General features: G+C 42.2%; 1 protein-coding gene and 1 long non-coding RNA gene across 6 annotated transcripts in view; one reads left to right on the forward strand and one right to left on the reverse strand.

Annotated features, from left to right (window-relative positions):
* LOC144889799 (protein mono-ADP-ribosyltransferase PARP11-like) overlaps positions 1-21,926 on the forward strand; it is an 80,596-nt gene that overhangs the window by 56,208 nt on the left and 2,462 nt on the right. For 4 of the 5 annotated variants that reach the window (XM_078770998.1, XM_078771012.1, XM_078771005.1 and 1 more), the window contains exons 8-12: positions 1,204-1,312; positions 4,401-4,476; positions 10,119-10,212; positions 10,667-10,794; positions 14,717-14,865. In XM_078770998.1, the coding sequence (XP_078627124.1) occupies positions 1,204-1,312; positions 4,401-4,476; positions 10,119-10,212; positions 10,667-10,794; positions 14,717-14,865 (556 nt within the window). The remainder of the gene's footprint in view (positions 1-1,203; positions 1,313-4,400; positions 4,477-10,118; positions 10,213-10,666; positions 10,795-14,716; positions 14,866-21,926) is intronic. The other variant, XM_078771017.1, reaches the window with a different exon arrangement.
* LOC137422892 (uncharacterized) lies at positions 12,550-18,807 on the reverse strand. Its single transcript, XR_013622091.1, has 4 exons — positions 18,797-18,807; positions 18,569-18,640; positions 14,962-15,083; positions 12,550-13,303 (listed from the first exon to the last, which is right to left on the reverse strand). It is a non-coding gene; the product is annotated as an uncharacterized LOC137422892 (long non-coding RNA).

Genomic DNA, 21,926 nt, shown 5'->3' on the forward strand with positions numbered 1-21,926 from the left:
ACAACCGCGAGGGAAAGACAGTACAGGGGGACCACGAGGGAAAGACAAAGACAGCACATGGGGACCGCGAGGGAAAGACAAAGACAGCACATGGGGACCACGAGGGAAAGACTTATTACAAATATTCCTGGAATTTATCGAACAAATTTACCTCACCATTTACAAATATCCCTGGAATTTATCGAACACATTCACTTCACCATTTACAAATATTCCTGGAATTTATCGAACACATTCACCTCACCATTTTTTTTTTCTATACTGGATCGAGGCTCGTGAAAGAGCGAACATTTATTTCACAAACAAATCAACCAGACAAACAAAATATATAAAAAGAGGGAGCGAAAGACAAGATGGGGAGAGAAGGGGAAGCACACAAACACAACATTTGAGAGCAGGGAGAAGTGTGGGAGGGAGAGGGCTTGGGGGCAGGAGGCGTGGTAAGGGGGGGGGGGGGAGGGGTATAAAACACAAGGACACCAAGGACTTCCAGGACAGAAGTTGGTATTTCAAAAAAAAAAAAAAAGAAGGATTTTGGGTGAAATTAGCGGGGGTAGAAAAGATCAAGGTTTTGGATGGGGGAAGATAAAAGTTGGCGGTGAACAGCTGTTTTAAAGACCTGGAGGGAGGAGTGGGATTGAAGAGAGTGAGGGAGTTTGTTAGACCACGTCCACGTCCAGATATTGTTAGACCATGTCCAGATATTGACCATGTCCTCAACCATTTCTTGGACTTGCATTTCCTGATCTTGTTCAAATTTATCACACAGATAAAGAATGATAGGTTACTTATGCACGCTATTTCTTTTCAAGATCGGATTCAAGATGGCCAACTGGCGGCCATTTTGTTACTTAAACGTGTCCCCATCCATTTCTCGGACATGCATGAACCGAGTTTCTTCAAGCTTGGCACAAAGAGAATAATGAGTATGCATATGCAGAAGATTTGTCTTGTCATCTGACCAAAGATGGCCGACTGACAATCTCTTAATATTGCTCAAGTCATCATTGGGGATCATCAACTTAGTGGTATGCAGTTGAAGAAGGGATGGGGAATCTCAATTGAGAATGGGAAATTATATGTTGCTTGAGTTCTCAATAAGTTATGCTTTATTTGTTGAGTCGTGTCGATCTTTGAGGGGGGGTGGCGGGGGGGAGTTTCTTAAAGGTCAGAAAATGGTCATTAATGTGTTTCTATTTACAGGGAGCAGATGGAGGCATAACCACGGAAGAGATTGAAAATGCCTTTCAAAAACAAGAAGAGCAAATTGTTTTCCATCATGGGAGATTCATGTACATCATAAAGTTTGCTGGTAGTGAATATTTATTTAATTTATCTTGTACTAATTAAAATAATGGAGGCTCAGACTCTTGAGCGAGCATCAGCGTGTTCATGACAAATAGGAGAGACGTTCAAGCCTCAAACCAATCCGGGATGGATCATCCTTCCATCGCAGGATACTCAACTGAAGGTGTCAATTCGTAATTTATTCAGGGTGCCGGTGATAACTCGCCTCCTCTTTGCCAAAAGTGCAATGGGATCTGTTAACGACCACCAATAATTATATTGCTGGCAGACGTCCTCCGGTGTAATGACCTTCCGACGAATGGCACACACATTGATGTATCGATCACCCTGCCTGCGACACATCAGGTTGACTTCTTGTATTCCTGGGTCGAGATTTATACCAGGTTAGAGGGGCGCATCCCAAACGAGTGTGCACACCTTTCAGTGTGTCGGCCATCCTGCCAGCCCCTCTTCTTGCACTACAATAATCAATTAGTAAATACTTGAGAATTTGCTGGAACACATTCAAATACGAGCAGTATTAACGCTTAAATTTGCAGCATTGATATTACTGGCTATTTATTACATACGCTACTATGGCAGGGTTTTTCGGCCCCCCCCCCCCATGATGCTTAGGTAATGGCATACGAGCAATGCAAGGCAAATTTGACACGTCCAGTGAATGCTTGTACCTAAATCACAGCTCACTACCTCCACCTGGTTGTTTCATTGTGTTAAGCAAAAAAAGGGAAAGACGTTGCATGACGTTGGCAGTTTGTGGGAGTAACTGTGACTTTAAACAGTTTGTAAACACCAAACAGACTTCAAGAATGATTGATGAGGTCAAATTGACGTTTAAGCATTGGAATAAAAAAAAAAATACACTTTCTAAGAACCAAGACATCTGCTTTGGTGTTCTCAGAATATTGGGCTTTCTCCTTATGTTGCCAAAGACTGCAACCCCAAAGGGGAAATGTGCAAGATTAGAAATATATGCATCAGAATTGGACACATTTCCCAATTAATAAACACCTTTTTATACAAATACGTAAAATGAAATATTTAAAAAACAAATTTACAAGAACCTTGTATGGGAACCAGTGCATATCAAAAAAAAGGTAATCCGAATTCAAGGGGTTAATATGCAAAGGTTATTTAGTTTGACAATTTACATGTGGTTTACCAATTATGAGGAGATCCTCAGTTTTCCATTGATGCCTTTCATGCATCATTGCTGTCACACATGACCGAGTACATGTTCATTGAAAATGACAAGTTCAAATCGCATTTTTACAAGTTTGGCTAATCGGTGCAAGACAGTTTTAAATTGACGCATTACTTGTCGACTGCCAAGTTGATTATGTAAAATTGTTAAGCTGGTCTGGTAATCGTCGGTTGTGTCATCCTTTGTTTAAGATGGGTATTTAAGATGGGCCTACAGTGTATGGGTTTAGAGACAGTCTGAGTCATTGAAAAGATGGTTCAAGTTACGACTGGACAGCGGACCTTCGTGGTTTCAACCTTTCACCAAACTGGAAGTTTGCAGCGAACTCGTGATGCGTTCAGGGAACGTTTCCCAGAACGAGAGCCTCCAGCAGCCAAAACCATCTGGGCGAATGTTAGAAAATACCAAGAGCATGGCACTAGCCTCAACCGCAACAAGGAGAATTCTGGTAGGAGGCGCACTGGGCGATCGGAAATGAACATTGCAGCAGTAATGCAGCAAGTTTTGGAGCATCCTAGGGATACCAACGCAAGACGAAATGGGACGGGATTGCCTTCGGCAACATTCAACCGAATCACAAGACTGGACCTCCACCAACATCCATATCGGATTCACATCCGGCATCAACTTACGCCAGGGGATTTTGCCAGGAGGCTGGTGCTTGCCAGATGGTTGATAGCACATTGCGAAGCAGATGTCAATTTCCTGCGGTATTTCGTTATCGGCGATGAAGCTGCTTTCGCCATGGACGGCAAGGTCAATACCCATAATGTTCTTGAATATGCACCGACAGGACAACCCCCGGAATTTAATTTTGACACCAACATGAAGACAAAAGTGGCCTGTTTGATTGGGACTTTGTGGAAGTGGTCAGGTGATCGGACCATTTTTCTTTCAAAGGAATGTCAATGGTAACGGGTATCTGCAGATGATCAATGATGAAGTTGTACTGCAGCTGGAGGAGAACTTTGAGCGACAGGTTCGTGGTGTCTTCAGATATCTCTGGTGGGCCGAAGACGGCGCCCCAGCACATCGTCTTATCACTGTCCGAAATCGACTGAGGGAACTCTTTGGAGACCGAGTCATCGCCCTCAACCATGCAGTGGAATGGCCGCCAAGATCACCTGACCTCACACCATGTGATTATTTCCTTTGGGGACATTTAAAGAACAAGGTGTTCGTAACTCCTCCCCGTGATCTTGACGAATTGCAGGGCCGTATTCGACATGGCGGATGCTTTGCGCAATGACCCGGCTATGGTGAGACGAGCAGTTCAGGGCATGCTCCGCTGCTGTGAGCTTTGTGTTGAAAGGGGAGGTGGACATGTTGAAGGTGTGGGTGCATAAAGGCCAATCATTCCTGAGAAAAGTTCACATCTGACGTTCATTTTGGACCAATTATCCTGACTTGCATCGATTAGCCAAACTTGTAAAAATGCGATTTGAACTTGTCATTTTCAATGAACATGTACTCGGTCATGTGTGACAGCAATGATGCATGGAAGGTATCAATGGAAAGCTGAGGATCTCCTCTTAATTAGTAAACCACAGGTAAATTGTCAAAATAAATAACCTTTGCATATTAACCCCTTGAATTCGGATTACCTTTTTTTTGATACGCACTGTATAACTGCTTGACACATCGTGGCATGTATGGTACAGAAAGCAAGGTGAAATAAGATGCATCATTTGGAGAAGACTCACATCATCCTTGGTGTTGTCACTTTGCATTCAATTTGAATAACTGGTAACCTCAGGTGCCACATTCCATCATCGTCCCTGTCAATCATGACATAATGTGGGAATCTGATTTGTATTAAGAATGTTAATTTGTTTTAAGTCAGGAAATGACGTATGTTTCATGTAAAAATGTTTTAATTCCTCTGCAGATATGCAGCAAATGAACCTCACAACTCAAAAAAGACGGGACATAAAGAGAGAGCCAAATCATCCCAGTCAACCAAGGTAAGAACGACAATTTTATGCAAAGTCTAAACAACTTAAGCCAAAAGAAACCGTTTTCCACTTCCTAATATTATCCTTTCAGTTTTGATTCATCCTAAATTGTTTAGAGTTTTTTTATCAACGATAAAAACTTGTGTGGCCATCACATTGTGTATCAATGTAACATCCTCACACAGCACACTATTCTTGAATGTTTATTGCATATGTAAAATTAAATGGTATTAATAGAATACTTGTGATAAATACTTACCCTGCAGAGTCAACTTGGTGCGAGCCAACTCTTCTGTTTTTGAAGGGGTTTATTTATTTGATCCAATATGGCTGACAGACCACGTGAGCGATGGCATTATAAATGTATATTCTCTAATATAATTGTTTTGTAGATCGCACTCAAGAAATTTCAAACTGATCAGACTGAGCGTTGTCCTTGTCAAATTATGACATCAAAATTAAGGCACCAATGGTGTCATCATGAATAGCACCTATTCCCCATGCGGAGTTCTTTACAATGAGCAACATTTCATTTTTTCCCATGGAGCGGTTTTGGAAATATAGAGGTGTAACGTTTTTCCAAGATGGTATCCATGCCACATGATCGACAGTGCATTCAGAAAGTATTGAGACCCTTTCACTTTTTTTCACATTTTGTTATATTGCAGCCTTTTGCTGAAAACGTTTAAATTCTTTTTTTCCCTCATTAATCTACACTCAATACCCCATAATGACAAAGAGAAAACAGGATTTTAGAAAGTTTTGCAAATTTATTAAAAATAAAAAACTGAAATATAACATTGACATAAGTATTCAGACCCTTTCCTATGACACTTGAAATTTAGCTCAGGTGCCTCCCATTTCTCTTGATCATCTTTGAGATGTTTCTACACCTTGATTGGAGTCCACCTGTGGTAAATTCAATTGATTGGACATGATTTGGAAAGGCACACACCTGTGTATATAAGGTCTCACAGCTGACAATGCATATCAGAGCAAAAACCAAGCCATGAGGTCGAAGGAACTGCCTGCAGAGCTCAGAGACAGGATTGTGTCGAGGCACAGATCTGGGGAAGCCTACAAAAAAAATTCTGCTGCATTGGAGGTTCCCAAGAGCACAGTGGCCTCCATAACTCTTAAATGGAAGAAGTTTGGAACAACCAGGGCTCTTCCTCGAGCTGGCCGCCCGGCCAAACTGAGCAATCGGGGGAGAAGGGCCTTGGTAAGAGAGGTGACCAAGAACCTGATGGTCACTCTGGCTGAGCTCCGGAGATCCTGTGTGGAGATGGGAGAAACTTCCAGAAGGACAACCATCACTGCAACACCCCACCGATCTGGGCTTTATGGCAGAGTGGCCAGACGGAAGCCTCTCCTCAGTGAAAGACACATGAAAACCCGCTTGGAGTTTGCAAAAAAGCACCAAAAGGACTCTCAGACTGTGGGAAACAAGATTCTGTGGGCTTTCATGTGTCTATCACTGAGGAGAGGCTTCTGTCTGGCCACTCTGCCATAAAGCCCAGATCGGTGGGGTGTTGCAGTGATGGTTGTCCTCCTGGAAGTTTCTCCCATCTCTCCACAGGATCTCTGGAGCTCAGCCAGTGTGACCATCGGGTTCTTGGTCACCTCTTACCAAGGCCCTTCTCCCCCGATTGTTCAGTTTGGCCGGGCGGCCAGCTCTAGGGAGAGTCTTGGTTGTTCCAAACTTCTTCCATTTAAGAATTATGGAGGCCACTGTGCTCTTGGGAATCTTCAATGCAGCAGAATTTTTTTTTGTAGGCTTCCCCAGATCTGTGCCTCGACACAATCCTGTCTCTGAGCTCTGCAGGCAGTTCCTTCGACCTCACGGCTTGGTTTTTGCTCTCATATGCATCGTCAGCTGTGAAACCTTATATAGACAGGTGTGTGCCTTTCCAAATCATGTCCAATCAATTGAATTTACCACAGGTGGACTCCAATCAAGGTGTAGAAACATCTCAAAGATGATCAAGAGAAATGGGAGGCACCTGAGCTAAATTTCAAGTGTCATAGCAAAGGGTATGAATACTTACGTCAATGTGATATTGCACTTTTTCTTTTTAATAAATTTGTGAAACTTTCTAAAATCCTGTTTTCTCTTTGTCATTATGGGGTATTGAGTGTAGATTGATGAGGGAAAAAATGAATTTAAACGTTTTCAGCATAAGGCTGCAACATAACAAAATGAGAAAAAAAGTGAAAGGGTCTGAATACTTTCTGAATGCACTGTATGAGGTCATAGTTATGAATAAAAAAATATTCAGACGCAGGCGCCCCTGTAATAAAATTTCGTGTCAATCGGACCAACGGTTGCCAAGAAAATGAATTTTAAAAGTGCAGACACACCACACGTATGCAACCGAATGCCTGACCTTGCTTTTCACTTCGTGAGCGCAGGCTAATTAGAAAGCATCCCAAAATACAAAGCCTGTTCGTATCTGCATTGTACTCAAACCAAAGTTGACGAAAACAATAGTTAAATTAAAAAAAAATAAAAATTGTCTTCTGCATATTGTCATAATAAAGGTTTGTTTAACATTTGATGGCAAAAGCTCAAAAGGTAAAAATGTTATGGGATGGACAGACAAACTGAAGCACAATGGTAAATAAATAAATAAACACAAGAGTGATTTAAAAAATGGGGCGTCTCATGCTTGACGCGCTGCAGCGACGCTTAAATAAAGACTATTTATAGTCACTATGACTTTGCCATTTCACATTTTGACCCAAATTTTTATTATTTTCTCCATATTCTCATAATGAAGGTTTGTTGAAAATTTCTGATGACAAATGCTCAAGTGATTAAAAAGGTTATGGCCTGTACAGACACACATACACACACACACAGGAGTGATTGCGAAACCCTGACTCATGCTGCGTGGGGAGATGGGCGAACCAGAAACGTTCTCAGCGGTAGGGAGCATCCCTCCGCTAGGCTGAGGTCTCCTTTTTGTATCCCACTGATAGGCCAGATCTGGATCCAGACCTGAACCAACATCTAATTGACTTGTCACCTAACGACCTCTTCCACCAAGTTTGGCATAATTCGGCCACAAAGTTTAGATATTGTGCTTGATATTATTTTGGCCCTATTACTCAATGGTGAAGAATTACTTTTAAAATTCTAGGATCTGAATTCGGATCTCCACCAAAATCGAATCAATTTTCCTTGTCACACACCCAACATGTCCGCAAATTTTCATCTGAATCCATCCATAACCTTTTGAGATATCCTGCTCAGAGACAGACAGGCAAACAGGGGTGAAAACATAACCACCCACAACCATCCACCTTCGGTAGCACAGGTAATAATGTGTCAAATATTGTTTCACAATCTGTGAAAATTCAAGCTGGATTGAGTTGAGCAGGAAGGAGGGGTGATAGAGAGTACGATTGATTGCATGTATCTCCACTCACGAGTCTCTAAGAGTATACAGAGCCTTCTCTGGTCCTGAAGCATCCATCTTCACCCAGGCAAGGAACCACAACTCATGGACCAAGCCATCACTTCATCCATGCTCTATTTAATGGAGCCTTTCCCGGTCCTGAAGAATCAAAGCTGCCGTTTTCGGCTCACTCTTCACTGCCTTCAAATCTGATGTATTTGGCAAGGCCCTCGGTCCTCTCCATCCTCTCCATCAATCACCACCATCTTCGTGTGTGTGTGTGTGTGTGTGTCAGTGTGTGTGTGTCAGTGTGTGTGTGTGTTAATTCCAATAAGTGCAACACTGCAATGACAAGTAGTGTAAGATATTCGTTGATCACTTCGTACCCGACTTCCCCACATGTGGTGCTAGTAACCATGCTGCAAATATGGCTGCCCCACTACAACAATTATTTTTTTATTTTTTTATTTTTCTTGGATACAAGATCGAGGCTCGTGAAAGAGCTTTTTTCTTTTTTTTTCTTTTTTTGTATACATAATCGAGGCTCATGAAAGAGCTAACATCTATCACACAAACAAATCAAACAGACAAACAGCCAAAGTATATAAAAAGGGGAGCGGTAGACAAGATGGGGAGAGAAGGGGAAGCACATAAACACAACATTTGTGAGGGACATCGGGAATGTGTGGGAGGGAGAGGGCTTGGGGGGAGGCAGCGTGGGAAGGGGGAGGGGGGGCGGTGGGGAAAGTATAAACACAAGGACACCAAGGACTTCCAGGAAATAAGTTGGTATTTCAAAAAAAGAGGGTTTGGGGTGAAATTAGCAGGGGTAGAAAAGATCAAGGTTTTGGATGGGGGAGGATAAGAGATGGTGGTGAACAGCTGTTTTAAAGACCTGGAGGGTGGAGTGGGATTGAAGAGAGTGAGGGAGTTTGTTCCAGAGGTGGAAGTAAAGAGGAATGAAGGAGTGAAGGTGAGCAGAGAGTCTTGATTTTGGCAGTTTAACCATAAGAGGGTTGCAGGCAGATCTTGTGCGACCTGTAGGAATATTTGGGGGACAAAGCCCAGAGAGTCGGAGAGATCATTGATGAAGACCAGAAATAGCACAGGGCCCAGAACACTACCATGGGGAACTCCAGGATGCAGTATCATGTATCATGCAGTATCATGTATCATGCAGTATCAATGCAGTATCATGTATCATGCAGTATCAATGCAGTATCATGTATCATGCAATATCAATGCAGTGTCATGTATCATGCAGCATCAATGCAGTATCAATGCAGTATCATGCAGTATCATGCAGTATCAATGCAGTATCATGCAGTATCATGCAGTATCATGCAGTATCATGCAGTATCAATGCAGTATCATGCAGTATCAATGCAGTATCATATGTCATGCAGTATCAATGCAGTATCATGTATCATGCAGTATCAATGCAGTATCATGTATCATGCAGTATCAATGCAGTATCATGTATCATGCAGTATCAATGCAGTATCATGTATCATGCAGTATCAATGCAGTATCAATGCAGTATCATATGTCATGCAGTATCAATGCAGTATCATGTATCATGCAGTGTCATGCAGTATCAATGCAGTATCATGTATCATGCAGTATCAATGCAGTATCATGTATCATGCAGTGTCATGCAGTATCAATGCAGTATCATGTATCATGCAGTATCATGCAGTATCAATGCAGTATCATGTAGTATCAATGCAGTATCATGTATCATGCAGTATCAATGCAGTATCATGTATCATGCAGTATCAATGCAGTATCATGTATCATGCAGTATCAATGCAGTATCATGTATCATGCAGTATCAATGCAGTATCATGCAGCAGTGAGGAGTCATCAGGTTTTTGCTTAATGATGGTGTTAAACGATGTGACATTGTCAGGAGAACGACTGTACTATCAGGTACAAACTGTCATAGAAAAATGTGGACTAATGGTGTGACCAAAGACAGAGTATGTCTGATGAACAATAGCCTGGGAAACCAGTGTCTGCTGTCACAGGGGTCTCGTCCGACTTTGTCAAAACAGTTCACACCATTTGTACACATTTTCTTTCACAACATGCAATTCGTACTGTCTTCCTTGCTTTATTAAATAAATACCAACAAAGCACTTGCAGGTGGAAGGTCTGAAGTTCACCAGCTCCTGCAAGGGGTCAATGAAAAACGATATTTTCCATGCACGTGTTTGTTGCTGTTAATGCATCTTGTGTGTTTTTCAGTGAATCACCAAAACTGCCGGTGAAGAAACACAGTCTTCTGTTAAGCATTCCTCCCAATTGGAATCGCTCTCAAATCTCTCTCAATGGTTTCCAGGCAAGAATGACGTGAACTGATTATTCAGAAAATAAATTGTCAATCCGTCCAACCCAAACCAGGGAAAGTTCAGAAGTTTGTGGTTGAAAGAAGCAGTGTTTGACATGAAATTTAGTAAAATAATTGCAGAAGAGGAAAGTAACAATTATCTTGGCAAAATTTGTCTGGAGGAGTATTCCTTTCATTGAGAGTAAACAATTACCAGGAAAATCTCAACTTTTGTTTAGTTTGTATATTTGTGATCACAACCCACAAAATGGGAATATCTCCTTGTTTTCCTACATTCCGATTCATAATCTTTTAAAAGTGTTTAAACCACTGGAGAGAGGATGTTTCTAAAGGTAATGAACCAAGGGCCCCTTTCTCATACTTGAACTTTATTGTCATTTATTGCATAATATATCTCCTTCCCATCCCCCTATCGCCCCCACCTCCCCACCCCCTACACACACAGCTTGTTCCACTTGGTCAACAACACTCAGAATACAGCATGGTGCGGAAATTATTTACATCCACGATCAACAAAACTCTCCAGAAGGTTTCTCGAATTCAGAATGTGGAACTCTGGGAGAATTTTACAAGGTACTCCAGTCATAATAAATATAATGTGTCACTTAAAGACACAGTGCCACCTTTTATAAAGATGAAGACCAAATTATGCACATCCACAATATATTGTTGCGTTTGTGAGGGGAGAGGCAATGTAATACCTTAGGCCGGGTAGGATTGTATACGATTGTGTGCTCCGAATGTCGCGATGAAGAAGAAGAACCCCCTGTACCTAAGTAGGGACCCATTAGACCGGATGTCGTGTAAGAATGTATCTCTGTCCCAATGACGAGGGGTGGGGTTATGTTAATTAGTTAGGGATTAATGGTAAACTCCCTGTATGTAAATGGCCTCTGTGATTTCTCCTTTGTTCGTTATGACACACACCACACCCGCCATGCACTCCACACCTAAAAATAACACCAAATAAAAGTACCCGGAACCAGGACATTCAACTACCACTGGCGCCGTCAGCCGCCACATCACAAATGCCGGCAAGTGGTCATGAGGCCACGCCCTGAAGAACGATTGGTCAGGATGGCCATAGAGCGATGAGATGGCACTCGCTGATAGGAGCGTGCGTGAACATCATCGGATGACGTCCGAGCCCGGGGAACAAAAGACCTGAGCCCCGACATTTTCCTTCTTCTTGGTCCGGGCTATTGAAGGCACAGTCACATTTTCCTGCTCTTGCGTTGGGACAGGGTGTCGTGTCGTGGTGTCGTGCAGGTGTCGTGCAGGCGGACATTTGCGCTTTTCGGTCCGGGCGATTGGTTCGAGCGGCTGAATTTTCCTTTCCCTGGCTCATTGGTGCTGACGGTGCGGTGGCTGTCTGTGCTGAGAGACCACGGTGCTGTGTGGAGCAGACAACGAGTGGACGGGCATGGCCTGCTCACTTCGCGTTCGGTGGCTAGAGGAACGAACTGCGTGCCAAGAAATGTTTCCCGTGCACGGACTTCACGCCAGGGCATGTGTTTTCCCACGCAGGGACGCGGGGGCCTGTGACGATCCTGGACAATCAAGGGGACCAGAGATAAGTACACAAACACACATTTTTACTTTCAGTTATTTTTCCCCTTGTGTTGTTTTACGAGTCCGTATGGAGGGTCCCTCGATTAGAAATCTTAGTTTTATCATGGATTTTCTGGTTTGCTGGCATTTCTTTTATTAAACCTTTTTATTGTACATTTTAATTCCGTGTAGAGTTGAGTTGATTACCAGGGTCGAAAATGTCCAGTGGGATCCGTGCAGGTAAGAGCTTCGCTAGTCTTCGCTGCCTCATCCCCTATGCATATTAACTCTGCAATAGTTGGATTAAACACCTCGGAGTGTTAAGGTCGATCGGCTACCCATTACCGTGGAGGATATTAATCCCCAGGAACACGACAATATTGTAACAGTCGTCGGATTTAGACCTGGTGTCCTGATCCCAATCCTGACTAACAGTGTGACATTGCACTGTACGGTGCACAAGAGGTCAAATCTTCCACCCAAACAACACAAATTTAGCAACAAATGGTCCTTGGAGACCTACACCATCCACCAAGAAAGCCCAAAAAAATATCTTCATCAGTTTACGATGTACAGAAAATTTAACGATATCTGTCGCCTACAGCCAGTTCGCCCATCTGAAAGGATAGGTGCCAAGCTATGTACCCAGGACGAACCACTGTAGTTTAAGAACCACCTAACGAGGCTTGGTGCCAAATATCCAAATGGACGTGAAATTGACTCACGCCACAGTTAAGTTTCCCCCATCCCAAACCGCGCACCAGGCTGACATGCCAATGGTGAGAAAACAGGTTTATTATAAATTGAGAAAGCAAGAGGGATAGAGAGAACAAGGGAAAGGCACACGTATCACAACAATTCTCTGTACAATAAATTCACTTGCGCCCATGATATATTGTCAGCTTCAACAATAACTTGACCGGTTACACCACAGAGATCACAAAGAAGAAATATCTTGGCCCCACTAGATGTTTGCCTGGAGGTTAATGTGCCTGATGGTAAGGTGGAGAGATAGAGAGAGGGAGAGAAAGAGAGAAAGACATGTGCCTGGATGGAGGCCCGCGTTCAGGTTCCGTAACCTCTGGCGCACTTGCATGGCATCGTTTATTCCTTCCTCGTTTGTCTTCCGCATCGGACTTGCTGGGCTCTGTGGGATGTCCCTCTCAACTTTCTTGCTCCTGAACTGATCATCTCATCCTTTCTCACTCAACTCTCTGAACTAACTCACTGCTCCAACTGAGCTCCTCTCCCTGTACTGTCCCCGCTGAATTGCATCATCTGTCCCCGCTCCTCGGCTTTTTTTTTACCTCGTGAACGTGTGCTCATTGGCTCCACATCCTGCCTCTCAGAGCACCTCGCCATGCCCCCAGTTGCAAGCAGTTTCAGGCGAGTCCGAGCAGATATCAGCATGGGTTCACCTCTTAACTTGGGCGCATGGTCGCAAGGCGTTACACATTTGCCATCCTTATGGACGAGGGAGAGGGTAGTGCTGAAGTTGGTGAAAAGTCCATCATGAAGTTTCATCCATGTTCTATCGTTTTCACACAGAAACCATACACTTATGGCGAGGCATTTATCAATGACATAACAAGTCTATTTTGCATCCATTACCCCCATCACCATTCCTGCAAACTATATTTTAATTTGCACATGGTTTTTCTTTCTTATTGTGACAAACACACCTAACAAACCCACCTGCTCACAGACAAACAAACAAACAGATAAAAAAGAGGTTAATACATAACTTCTGTCCATCTTCAGTGGCTGAGGAAACAACAGAAATCATTTCAGATGGATAAAGTGTTTACTGTAAAGTGTAAGTGTTTACTGTAAAGTGTATTACAGATGGATAAAGTGTATCCAGAGAACTGGGATGACCAACCACTACTGTACACAGGATTTTTGCATAAAAGACTGAAGCTTTGTACTTATAAGGTGCAGATTCTGTAGGAACTCAGACCAAATGATGGACCCAAACGCAAGGCGTTACCTTGGAAATGCTCAATCACATAGAGGATGATGAAGATTACTTGAAAAGGTCATATTTACAGATGAAGCCTGCTTTCATGTATCGGGGAAGGTCAACCGGCACAATGTGAGGATCTGGGGCTCTGAAAACCCCAACGTGGTCAGTGGTCATTGAACACATACGTGAAAGTCCAAAGGTCAATGTGTGGTGTGGCCTTCTCCATGACCACTTGGTGGATTTGTTTTTTCTTTGCAGAGGACACAGTAACCTCAACAATCTGCATGAACATGTTGGAAAGATTTGTCTTCCCACAGATTGAAGACCTGCAACCCGATATCATTTTTCAACAGGACGGCATTCCGCCTCATTGGGCCTTAGTCGTTTAAGCCGTCCTGAAGGAAACATTTCCAAGTCGCTGGATTGGCTGAGACGGACCAACCATCTGGCCCCCACGATCCCCAGACATAACCCCCCTTGATGGTTTTTCTGTGGGGGTTTGTCAAAGATGTTGTGTACAACAATAAGGTGGCAGACCTGCAGGATCTTCGTTCTCGGATGACAGCTACATACGCACTGATGGACGCAAACATGATGAGCTCAACATGGCAAGAACTCGTGTACCACCTTGATGTCCTGCATGCGACAAATGGAACTCACATTGAAGTGTGCTGATGTCTGCACAAAACCTTATGAGTTTCTGTATCATATAAACTGAAGAGTATCGTTGTATCATTTGTGGTTCTCAATATATTAACAACCAAAGTTGTCCGGGTCTTTTTGGAACACCCTGTATTTCAATTGACGAGCAACATCTCTCTTGTAAGTTGTGAAATGGGACAAGTATTCCATGCTGGGCCTTATTACCCACAATCTCTTTAAAGTAAACTGGAGGATTAAGATCACCTAATCAGACAATGTTGCTTTTATTGTAGTTTGTATTTATTTATTGACCCTTTCCAATACATCTTCATTCAGGAAAAAAAAGTGGATGTCCCACAAAAGACAAGGCGAAGTTGAAGAGAGATTTCTTTTTCATGGGACTTCAAGCAGCTCGATCACAGGAATATGCACGATTAACTTTGACATGCGACTGCATGGAAAGAACGGCACTGCACTCGGTGCAGGTAAAATACATCTTCTGATATTAAACATAATGTATTTTAACGTGTATTCCCACAAACTTGATTAATGCACTTCAGTCGAACAGGTGTTACACTTACCTTTGAGCTGTGTAGTCGGGGTTCGATTCTTCACCTGATGATAACCTTTCGGATCGATGCTTTGAGGCATGGCCTTCCAAGATGTCTCTCCCGAGGAGCAGGCGAGTTATCACCAGCAGAACCTGGAGCAAATGACAAATTCCAGCCCAAATCAGTTCCTGGCAAAACCTTCCCCCCTCGCCCTCTTGTCGACCCCCAAGATGAGAATAATTCCAGCAATTCAATAAACTAGCATCGGTCCACTTTGGGGTGGTGATATTTACACAATGTGAAACTTTCTTCTGGAACAAACTGTACACTTGAAAACAGTTGGAATATACTGAAACCATATTTGGCCTTTCTGGAACATTCTGTAATGTTTCTGTTATAAAATGCAACAAAAAATTTTTTTTCAGAGTTTATTTTGCGACATACGCAATCATAGTTGGCTTTGCCAGATAACACAGTCGATTTTTTGTGATGTAAAATGCAAACAATGTTAAATTTACATATAGTTTACATGCATATACCGCAGTTCGAACACCAGACTAAAGTTCCCCATCACCTCCTATATGGACTGTAAATCGACGTGGGTCATATACCTAATCACTTGTGAAAAGTGAACCGAACAACATGTTGGAAAAACTGCAAACGCACTCTACACACGCTTCAATAACACAGGGTCAGAGGTCAGTAACTTTCACACCAATCAGGGCAAATCTCTGCCTTACACTGTACATTTTGATAAACCAGATCACTCAATCGACGATATTCAAATCTCTGCTTGAAACTGTACATATTAATCAACAAGATCATTCAATAGACGATATTCAAATCTGTGCCTTACACTGTACATTTTGATAAACCAGATCACTCAATAGACGATATTCAAATCTCTGCCTTACACTGTACATTTTGATAAACCAGATCACTCAATAGACGATATTCAAATCTGTGCCTTACACTGTACATTTTGATAAACCAGATCACTCAATAGACGATATTCAAATCTGTGCCTTACACTGTACATTTTGATAAACCAGATCACTCAATAGACGATATTCAAATCTCTGCCTTACACTGTACATTTTAATTGACCAAATCACTCAATAGACGATATTCAAATCTCTACCTTGCACTGTACATTTTAATTGACCAAATCACTCAATAGACGATATTCAAATCTCTACCTTGCACTGTACATTTTAATTGACCAAATCACTCAATAGACGATATTCAAATCTCTGCCTTACACTGTACATTTTAATTAACCAAATCACTCAATAGACGATATTCAAATCTCTGCCTTACACTGTACATTTTAATTAACCAGATCATTCAATAGACGACATTCAAATCTCTGCCTTACACTGTACATTTTAATTAACCAAATCACTCAATAGACGATATTCAAATCTCTACCTTGCACTGTCCATTTTAATTAACCAAATCACTCAATAGACGATATTCAAATCTCTGCCTTACACTGTACATTTTAATTAACCAAATCACTCAATAGACGATATTCAAATCTCTGCCTTACACTGTACATTTTAATTAACCAGATCATTCAATAGACGACATTCAAATCTCTGCCTTACACTGTACATTTTAATTAACCAAATCACTCAATAGACGATATTCAAATCACTGCCTTACACTGTACATTTTATTCGACCAGATCATTCAATAGACGATATTCAAATCTCTGCCTTACACTGTACATTTTATTCGACCAGATCATTCAATAGACGACATTCAAATCTCTGCCTTACACTGTACATTTTAATTGACCAGATCATTCAATAGACGATATTCAAATCTTTGCCTTACACTGTACATTTTATTCGACCAGATCACTCAATAGACGATATTCAAATCTTTGCCTTACACTGTACATTTTATTCGACCAGATCACTCAATAGACGATATTCAAATCTTTGCCTTACACTGTACATTTTAATTGACCAGATCATTCAATAGACGATATTCAAATCTTTGCCTTACACTGTACATTTTATTCGACCAGATCATTCAATAGACGATATTCAAATCTTTGCCTTACACTGTACATTTTAATTGACCAGATCATTCAATAGACGATATTCAAATCTTTGCCTTACACTGTACATTTTATTCGACCAGATCACTCAATAGACGATATTCAAATCTTTGCCTTACACTGTACATTTTAATAAACCAGATCACTCAAAAGACGATATTCAAATCTTTGCCTTACACTGTACATTTTAATAAACCAGATCACTCAAAAGACGATATTGAAATCTTTGCCTTACACTGTACATTTTAATAAACCAGATCACTCAAAAGACGATATTGAAATCTTTGCCTTCCACTGTAGCCGTAGGCCTACATTTTAATAAACCAGATTACTCAATAGACGATATTCAAATATCTGCCTTACACTGTACATTTTAATTAACCAGATCACTCAATAGACGATATTCAAATCTCTGCCTTACACTGTACATTTTAATAAACCAGATTACTCAATAGACGATATTCAAATCTCTGCCATCAAATCAATTGCAAATCGATCACACACCACAATTCTGAGACGTGTGCTTTTTGGATACACAAACTTCGGACAAAGTTCCGTCATGGCATAAATTTTCACGATTAACGGATGTCAACTCATTCACCTCAACTCATTCACTTCATATTTTCATATTCTTTCACCTTTACATATGTCATTGGCAAATGTAGGCAGTGTATGTACATTAATACAAACAGTATATGAATAAGTGCGTGTATGTGTTTATATAATACTAGGGCATGCCCGTACGTGGGTGCCCGTTCCTTGCCAAAAAAAAAAAATAACGCTACCCATACGCTCTACCCCGCCCGTACGCCCGTACGCCCGTAAACAAAAAAAACAACGCTCTTCGCTTCCGCCCTTCGCTCTGACTGAATTGGGAGAAATAATGCGCATAAGAAATCGAGAAATTATTATTTTCTCCGGAAGAAATCGAATTACGAACCGTAATGGCGCACGCGCTCGGCTCGGCTCGCTCTCACATCGGCCACGCCTAGTCTACGCAACAACGCGTTCTGTGATTGGCTGCCGGAAGTGCAGTCTTCACTGTCCGGAAGGTCGCAAATCGCCGTTACGATGAATCGCAAATTAGTTTTAATTAGTTTTAAAACATAGTTTAACGGCAACATAGTTTTCCAACGTGAAATAAATGAATACGCTCTCAAATGTGCCGTCCGAGGCAGAGTCTGTTCGCCACGTTCGGCACACGTGATAGCTCGCTGCTCTCTGATTGGTTGAATCGTTTTTTGGACATAGCTCGGTAACTACTTGTCCGATTAATATGAAACCTTGAAAAGGCACATCCTCGGGTCCCCAGCAATATACCTGGCAAGTTTCAAGTATATCGGACCCGTGGTTGTCGAGAAACAGCGGTCACAGACATACAGACATACAAACATACAAACATACAAACATACAAACATACACACAGAGATTACTGGAATTATAGATAGATGTGCGTGTGTACAGTATCAACTGTAAGCTCACTCTAGTTGAACTTGAGGAAGGTGAGCAGCCGTTAACAATATTTCTTCTTTTTGTGTGTATTTTATTTAGACATCAATATCATACCAATCTCTTTCTTGTATGCATGCAGGCCTGCTGTTCTTGTAGACCGAGAAGAAGGCCTACTTGGCCAAAAGCCTGTCGAAAATAAAAGATCGTTTTGACGTCCGTAACTTATTTAATTTCTTCTGATCATATACAGTATATATATATATATTCAATTAGTTTACTACAGTATATATATATATTCAATTAGTTTACGGATTATGATTATGTATCGTGTTTTTTTTTTACCTTCCACCAACTATCGACAGGACAGCTCGCTTAATGTCTCCTCCTCAAGGCTTAATGTCTCCTCCTCAAGGCTTAATGTCTCCTCCTCAAGGCTTAATGTCTCCTCCTCAAGGCTTAATGTCTCCTCGTCAAGGCTTAATGTCTCCTCCTCAAGGCTTAATGTCTCCTCCTCGAGGCTTAATGTCTCCTCCTCAAGGCTTAATGTCTCCTCCTCAAGGCTTAATGTCTCCTCCTCAAGGCTTAATGTCTCCTCCTCAAGGCTTAATGTCTCCTCCTCAAGGCTTAATTTTCTCCTCGTCAAGGCTTAATGTCTCCTCCTCAAGGCTTAATGTCTCCTCCTCGAGGCTTAATGTCTCCTCCTCAAGGCTTAATGTCTCCTCCTCAAGGCTTAATGTCTCCTCCTCAAGGCTTAATGTCTCCTCCTCAAGGCTTAATGTCTCCTCCTCAAGGCTTAATGTCTCATCCTCAAGGCTTAATGTCTCCTCCTCAAGGCTTAATGTCTCCTCCTCAAGGCTTAATGTCTCCTCCTCAAGGCTTAATGTCTCCTCCTCAAGGCTTAATGTCTCCTCCTCAAGGCTTAATGTCTCCTCCTCAAGGCTTAATGTCTCCTCCTCGAGGCGTAATGTCTCCTCCTCGAGGCTTAATGTCTCCTCCTCGAGTCTTAATGTCTCCTCCTCGAGGCTTAATGTCTCCTCCTCGAGGCTTAATGTCTCCTCCTCGAGGCTTAATGTCTCCTCCTCAAGGCTTAATGTCTCCTCCTCGAGGCTTAATGTCTCCTCCTCGAGGCTTAATGTCTCCTCCTCGAGGCTTAATGTCTCCTCCTCGAGGCTTAATGTCTCCTCCTCGAGGCTTAATGTCTCCTCCTCGAGGCTTAATGTCTCCTCCTCGAGGCTTAATGTCTCCTCCTCGAGGCTTAATGTCTCCTCCTCGAGGCTTAATGTCTCCTCCTCGAGGCTTAATGTCTCCTCCTCGAGGCTTAATGTCTCCTCCTCGAGGCTTAATGTCTCCTCCTCGAGGCTTAATGTCTCCTCCTCGGGGCTTAATGTCTCCTCCTCGAGGCTTAATGTCTCCTCCTCGAGGCTTAATGTCTCCTCAAGGCTTAATGTGTTCTCAAGGCTTAATGTGTCCTCAAGGCTTAATGTGTCCTCCTCAAGGCTTAATGTCTCCTCCTCAAAGGCTTAATGTCTCCTCCTCAAAGGCTTAATGTCTCCTCAAGGCTTAATGTCTCCTCCTCAAGGCTTAATGTCTCCTCAAGGCTTAATGTCTCCTCCTCGAGGCTTAATGTCTCCTCCTCAAAGGCTTAATGTCTCCTCCTCAAGGCTTAATGTCTCCTCCTCAAGGCTTAATGTCTCCTCCTCAAGGCTTAATGTCTCCTCCTCAAGGCTTAATGTCTCCTCCTCAAGGCTTAATGTCTCCCCCTCAAGGCTTAATGTCTCCTCCTCAAGGCTTAATTTTCTCCTCCTCAAGGCTTAATGTCTCCTCCTCAAGGCTTAATGTCTCCTCCTCAAGGCTTAATGTCTCCTCCTCAAGGCTTAATGTCTCCTCCTCAAGGCTTAATGTCTCCTCCTCAAGGCTTAATGTCTCCTCCTCAAGGCTTAATGTCTCCTCAAGGCTTAATGTCTCCTCCTCAAGGCTTAATGTCTCCTCCTCAAGGCTTAATGTCTCCTCCTCAAAGGCTTAATGTCTCCTCCTCAAGGCTTAATGTCTCCCCCTCAAGGCTTAATGTCTCCTCCTCAAGGCTTAATGTCTCCTCCTCAAGGCTTAATGTCTCCTCCTCAAGGCTTAATGTCTCCTCCTCAAGGCTTAATGTCTCCTCCTCAAGGCTTAATGTCTCCTCCTCAAGGCTTAATGTCTCCTCCTCATGGCTTAATGTCTCCTCCTCAAGGCTTAATGTCTCCTCCTCAAGGCTTAATGTCTCCTCCTCAAGGCTTAATGTCTCCTCCTCAAGGCTTAATGTCAGATAGATATCAGATAACATCATCAAAATCAGATTTATGCACTTGAAAGCTGGAAGGGGAAATCCCTGTATGATTGTGTTCCCCTATTCGCAGTGCACAAACCAAATAGATTGTTGTATCTCAACTAGCATAAGTATCTCTTCTATTTATTTTTTCTTTCATCAGAGTGATGCAAGGTTTGTGAACAAGGCAGTGGTTGCATCTGACTCATTAAAATGTACAGGAAGTGGTTGCATCTGAACAAGGAAGTGGTCCTTGGCATTGGGCAGTGCAGAGTTGACAATTTTTATTTCAGGAGTACTTTGCTTATTGAAGAATAGTAGAATCACTTCCATGTTGCGGTGATGACTATTAGTTGTTTATATGATCTCTTATGTGGCTACCTGGCTCTATGACCACCATAGTCACAGGGCATGATAAGTAAGATAACGCAATGGTGTTTAGGATGCAAATACATCCGATGGATTGGCACAATGATGTCATAGCACTCTTCATCCAGCTAGAAGGAAACCAACATGATCAATCAGGTTGTGCATTACTTCCTGTTTGACTTGAGCTCGGCTCAAGTGAGTTTGATTCCATAAGGTTCTCAGTGGAGTTATGGCATTAGTGACAAATGGCATGGCCAAAATAATTAAGTCAACGTGTATAATTGTGTAGCAGACCCACGAACCCTAACCCAACCCTTTTACTTGCATGTTAAGGCATTGCCTTCCCTTCACTGCTCTCCTAGGTTTAATTCATAAGTTTTCTTGTTTTGTGCATAGGTGACCTCACTGCCCCCATTATGACTGCACAGTGCCTTCAGAAAGTATTCACACCCCTTGACTTTTTCACATTTTGTTGTTACAGCCTGAATAAAAAATGGATGAAATTTAGATATTTTTTTTTCTCACCGATGCACACATAATACCCCATAATGTCAAAGTGGAATTTTTTTTGATAATTTTCGACAAAGTAATTAAAAATGAAAAGATGAAATGTCTTGAGTCGATCAGTATTCAACTCCTTTGCTATGACACTCAAAATTGAAAGCTCGGGTGCATCCAATTTCCTTTGATCATCCTTGAGATGTCTCCACAACTTGATTGGAATCCACTTGTGTGAACACTTGTGAGGATCAAGGGAACAATGAATGGAGCCAAATACAGGCAAATCCTTGAGGAGAATCT

The sequence above is a fragment of the Myxine glutinosa genome, chromosome 1 (assembly GCF_964187855.1).
Source record: "Myxine glutinosa chromosome 1, kmMyxGlut1.1, whole genome shotgun sequence".
Taxonomy (NCBI): domain Eukaryota; kingdom Metazoa; phylum Chordata; class Myxini; order Myxiniformes; family Myxinidae; genus Myxine; species Myxine glutinosa.